Source organism: Volvox carteri (genome assembly GCF_000143455.1).
Source record: "Volvox carteri f. nagariensis unplaced genomic scaffold VOLCAscaffold_162, whole genome shotgun sequence".
NCBI lineage: Eukaryota > Viridiplantae > Chlorophyta > Chlorophyceae > Chlamydomonadales > Volvocaceae > Volvox > Volvox carteri.
In genome coordinates, this window is record NW_003307705.1 from 9,615 (window position 1) to 15,321 (window position 5,707).

At 68.4% G+C, this 5,707-nt stretch overlaps 1 protein-coding gene across 1 annotated transcript in view; it reads left to right on the forward strand.

Annotated features, from left to right (window-relative positions):
* VOLCADRAFT_108582 (uncharacterized protein) overlaps nt 1-5,707 on the forward strand; it is a 19,336-nt gene that overhangs the window by 9,328 nt on the left and 4,301 nt on the right. Inside the window, exons 6-9 of the mRNA XM_002959326.1 lie at nt 227-296; nt 869-1,785; nt 2,184-3,879; nt 4,390-5,565. Coding sequence (XP_002959372.1) covers nt 227-296; nt 869-1,785; nt 2,184-3,879; nt 4,390-5,565 — 3,859 coding nt within the window. The remainder of the gene's footprint in view (nt 1-226; nt 297-868; nt 1,786-2,183; nt 3,880-4,389; nt 5,566-5,707) is intronic.

The following is a 5,707-nucleotide window of genomic DNA, read 5'->3' on the forward strand; positions in this document are numbered from 1 at the left end:
CCGGCGGGGGAGCTGGGAGAGGGCTTGATGGGGCTTTGGGAGCGGCTGTCCAGCGACGGCGCAGCTGCCGACCTTGCGGATGGTAGCGGCGGCGGAGACGGAGGAGACGGCATACCTCAAGCCGCCAGCGATTGCGGTGGCGGCGGTGGCAGCGAAAGCGCGGCGACACCACCGGATGCTACAGACGTGACAGCCGTGTCACTGATGGCCGTCGCCGCCGCCACAGGCGCCGAGCTGGTCGCAGGTGCAACGGGCATTGATGCAGCCGCGCACGGTGGCGATATGGCGCCGGACGAGTGCAGGGAGGAGGTTTTGCACGCCGTCCCGTCGCTCGTAGAACCTGGCGGCGCCGGCGGGCCCCAGCCGTTCTTCGCGACGCCAATGACGCCGTACACAGCCGTACAGCCAGGGCCGACCGAACGATCGAGTGCCGTCCCAGCAACGTTTTCTCCATTTATTTGCCCCGCAGTTGATGCGGATTTGTACTGTCAGGAAGTGGCGGAGGCGGCAGCGGTAGGGGTGGGGGCAGCTGCCGCCGCCGCCGCCATTGCAATAGAAGCAGTCGACGACAGCGTCGTGGCGGCGCCGCTGGCGCCACCCTCACCGCCAGGTGCCGCCGCCGCCGCCGCTGCTAACGGCGGTCTTTCCGCCGCCGTCAACGGCGGCGGCCTGTACCCAATGAACGGTCCCTTGATCTACGGGCTGCAAGACGTCTGCGATGTCAGCAGCAACCTCCGTTTGATGGAGCCGTACGGCAACACGTACGGCAGCACGTACGGAATCGACCTCGCCTCCATGATGGGTGGCCCTTCAGACCCTCTCCTATCCATCTCTGGGTTGACTTTGTTGACCCCTTCGCCGTACTCAGCGCCGCTACCCGCCACCGCAGCTGCTTCTGTCGTCGGCGGATGCATCCCGGAACCCGTACTTGCCGCCGGTTCCATATCCTCCGCTGCGGCTGGTGCCGCCGCCGTCGCCGCCGCCGCCGGCGACGAGGAGGTTCAGCTTCCCTTGCCGCAGCCTTCTAACGTCGTCGCAGAGGCGATTGGCGCATATTTTGAGCATTTGTTGTCGACGCCGCAGGCGCCACTGCCACCGTTGCCGTCGCTGCCTCAGGAGCCGTTGATGGACTGGCAACAAGCAGAGCAGCCGCCGCCGCCGCCGCCGCCGCAGCAGCAGCAAATGGATCAGCAGCAAATGGATCAGCAGCAGCACGCGGAGGAGCACACTCAGGCAGCGGGCGAACTGCTGCAGGGAGCGGGGGTCGCGGGGCGCCAGGCAGCGGAGCAGGTGCTGGAATGGCAGCTTGCGGATGCAGTACTGCAGCGGCAAGACCAGCCGCTAACGTTGCACGTGCCTCCGTCGCCGCCGGCGCCGCTGCCTCTGCCTCATACTCAGCAGCAGCAGCATAATGGGCAGCAACACAAGCAGCAACAGCAGCTAGAGCTGCAGCAGCCTTCGGAGGTACTGGAGCCGCCCCCACCGTTGCCACTGCAGCAGCAGCAGCACGACCCACAACAACAATCGGCGGAGCCTCTGCAGCTCCAGGCGCCTGCGCAACTACAGCAGCAGCAGCAGCCGGGGTTACAGGGACTACTGGCGCCAGCGCTACCGCTGCCGCAACAGCCGCAGCAGAAGCAGCACCAAAACGACTTGGCGCTGGGGCAGGAGACACAGCTCTTGGATCAGCCGCCGCTGCCCCCCTTACCACACTCACCTCTACCGCAGCAGACGGAAGAGGCATTGAAGCCGCCGCCGCCGCCGTCGCCGTCATCACTGCCGCCAGTGCCACCGCAGGAGCTATTGCAGCAACAGCAGCAGCAGCAGCAACAGCTACTTCTGAAGTCAACCCCAGAGCAGTCCGAGCCTGGGTTGCGGACAGCGATGGCGGCGGCTGAGACAGTTGCCGATGGCAGCCTCCTGGAGTTACAGCAGCAGCAGCAGCAGCAGCAGCAGGAGGGGGAGAGTCGGGATGTTGCAGTTTCATCGCACCAGAGATCTTGCCTGCCGGCGCCGTTGCCAGTGGCGCCGTTGCTGCTTTCACTGCAACTGCCGGTGCTACTGCCGAGGGGGCCGTGACCGGTGCTCATGGTGCTGCTCCCGGCGGGGTCGCGGCCAATGCTGCTACTGCGGCGGCTGCTACTGCCGTCAGTGGCGATGTCGCACCCGTGGGCGCTGCACAGGGTTCTCAGTGTTGGGCGGTTGGAGGCTCCGGTGCTTGGGCAGTAGCCGTGTTGGGCGGCGGCGCGTCCACTGTGGCGGCTGAGGAGGCTGTCGCGCCTGCCGCCGCTGAAGGGGCCGCTGCTACTGCCTGGGAGGTCATCGACGAGGTGGCAGCTGACGCAGTTGTAGGGCCCATCAGGACCGACATCAAGGTGCAGCGTGGGGCGGCGGCAGCGGCGGGAGCAGCTGTAGCAGCAATAGCGGCGGTGCATTCCGGGGCGGCGGCGGCAGCCGAAGCCAGCTGCGGTTCTGGCAGCGGTGCGATACGGGAGGGTGACGTACATGTCGCCGCTGACGCAGGCGGTCAACTACTGCCGGGTGTAATGTACGACGACCATGTGGCGGATATCCCAACTGTGAATGATGATGCCGTACCCGCTGACGCGGCAGCCCTTGACGCCGCCACCGCCGTCGATCCGGCGGCAGTGAGCACGGTGTACGGCAGGCCAGATGTTTTGGGCGCTGGCGGCGGTGCACAAGGCACAATGCCACACGGCCTCGGCGAGTTGGCCTCTGAACTGCCCGTCGTGAGTTGCTCAACCGGCAGCGTTGTGCTTGGGGCCGACGGCGTCTTGACGCCAACAGCAGTGGTTTCGGAGCAAGGGGGCAGCGGCGGCAGCGGCGGCGGGGCAACCCCGCTGGCGACAGCGCTAGCCGTTCCGCCGTACCTGCACTCACTGCAGCTACCGGCAAGCTCAGTCGTACACGGCCGACCTATCGTGCACGAGGCCGCCACGCCGCGGCGCAGCCACGGCGGCGGCAGTGCTGTCGAAGAGACAGCCACCTCCTTACTGTCCACAAGGCAGCCAACTGCCGTCGCCGCTGCCGTCGTCGCCGCCGCCGTTGAGACTGCGGTGGCGGCGGAAATCGGGAACCTTTCTGCTGAGTATGCCGCCAATGTACCTGGCCTGTCACGGAGCTGCAGAAGTACCGAGGAGCCGAGTCCCCTGGTCAGCCATGTCACAAGCCATAACGACGGGCGGGCGGTGGCGGCAGCGTTGGTGCCCGATTGCGAAGACGCGAACCGAGGGGGTGGTGGCGGCGGCGGCGGCGGTGGTTTCGGAATTCATGCCGCTCTGGCGACTGGGACCGAAGCTAGGATGACGCTGCAGGGCGTCGGCGGCCCCGGCGTCGGCGTCGGCGGCGTCATGCCCGCCGGCTGCAGCCGCAGCAGCGTTCCGCCTGCCGCGCCCGCGGCCATGGCTGCTGCCGTCGCGGGCGCTGCCGCCGCGCCGCTGCCAGGTGGGCTCCTTAGTTGCTTGGGGCCCGCTAGTCAGCAACTGCCACCTCATCTCGCGGCGGCGCTCTTTGCCAGAGCTCGTAGCGGCGACGGCGGTGGGGGCGACGGCGGTGGGGGCGGCGGCGATGTAGGCGGCGGCGGGGACTTCCGTGTCGGCATCAACTCCATGTTGGCGGCACAGCTACCTGCCCCCGCACGCGAGGCCTTGATTGCGGCGGCAGCGGCGGCGGCGGCGGCAATTGGACCCGGTGGGGGCGACAGCGGCCTCCTTGGAGCAGAAGCCGCCGGGCCGGCGGTGGCGTTGCCTGTACGGCAAGACGCAGGGCCCTGGCCTAAGGAACATGGAACCGTCCTAGCTGGGGCCCAGCGGCAACCACCGCAGCGTGCGGAACAACTTTTGGATCGGGATGGCGAGGGTGAGGAGGGGAGGCAATGGTGGCGGCGGCAGCGGCGGCGGCGTGACGTCAGCATCGAGCGGCAGCGGCGACTGGGAAGTCCACGCAGCTCCGACGACGAAAGTCCTCGTCGCGATCGGGACGGGGATAGAGACAGCCGGCGGCGGCGGCGTCGGCGGGAGTCTGAGAGTCCCTCCCCCCGTCGACGGCTGTCGGTTAGCAGTTCTCCCAGCCGCCGCCGCCAGCATGGGAGCACTCCTCCGCTTCGCCGCCGCCGTCAAGACGACTCTCCGCGTCGCCTGGGCCGGCGTCTGTCTCGCTGGGATATCCCGATTCCACGGGAGGGGCAGGAGCAGACAGCAGACGAGTATTGGAAGGGCTCCTTTCTACAGCAGCAGCAACAGCAGCAACAGCAGCAGCAGCAGCAGCAGCGGCGCCGTGGGGGTATAGCTGCAGCTGCGGGCTGCAGCTTCGGGCGGGATGAAAGGTGGCCGGGAGCTCCAGAAGTGAACCCCCCTCGTCGCGAAGTAGACGAAGAGGAAGACGGCAAGGCGAGGGGGGCCGCCGGCGGCGGCGGCGGTGGCGGCGGGGCCGTTCGAGACCGCCGCGGCAGGGAGGGCTATGAGCGACGATCGCCGCAACGTACCCTCCGTCCTCCACTTGACGTCGTACGGCAGCCGTACGACTCCCATGATACTCACGTGCCCTGGCGGGGGGCCGGCAACACTGGCGGCGGCGGCGGCGGCGCCGATTGGGGCCCATGGCACTGGGACCGCGGTGTCGACGGCTGGAAGGGCGGCGCTGGCTTCCGTGGCCGCGGCCGCGGTCGCGGAAGCGACGGCGGCGGTGGCGGCGGCAAGCGGTTTGATGGTCGCGGAGCGCCTTGGGTCGACCGCGGTGAATTTGGCGGCTACCACGCCAAGGCGCGCGTGGAGGGCCGGGGCAGGCGGTTTGACGACTACCACGCACACGACGCGCATGATGACGGCGGCGGCGGGCACCGGCGGCCCAACGACTTCCCCTCACACCACGTCGACTCGCACCAACAAAGGCCAGGCGCTCGCGGATATGACGTGCCGTACCACAGCGGCGGTAATGGCAGCGAGCGGCCGTGCCGTGGCGGGCAGCCGTTGTTGCGGTCGGAGGAGCACAGGGAGGATGAGCGTGACGGCGGCGGCAGCAACGGCCGTACCGGGCCTCCTGATGGCCTCGAAGCGACGGAACGTCCTTGGCAGCTGCCAGCGGGACTTCCGAAGCGTGTTGGCTGGCCGGCGGAGGACTGGGAGCAGGCAGAGGTATTGACGCGGCGTCGGCACGATCAGCTGCGTCATGGTACTCGGCGACCTATCATCGGACAGACGCCGCCGCAACCGCCGCCGCAACCGGCGCCGCTGCAAGCGGCTGATGCGGTCGCATGGGAGAAAGAAAAGCCGAAGCCCGGGTCACAAGATCACGAAACGGATGCCGGTGCGCGCTACGACGCCGTCATGCGGCAGACACACGAGCCGGCCGGCGGTTGGGGCGTCCGAGACGTCAGGATTAGGAACTCGCATTCGGATTGGCGGCAGCCGGCGGCGGCGGCGGCGGCGGCGGCGGCGCCAGCCGGTGATCGCGGCCGTGCCGCCGCTGCACGATGCCATCATCAACCCGGCTGGCCGCCGCAACCTCCGCATCCTCGGCCTTCCACACGGACTCCTGGACCGGACGGTAAGGCTCCGGTCAAGCAGCAGCAGCAACAGCGGAGGTGGGGTTCCGAAGCAGGATTACGCCGCCCCGGGCTGTCTAACTCACAATCCTCCGGGTCCGAGTCCGAGTCGAGCACGCTCTCTTCCAGCCGCGGCTTTCATCC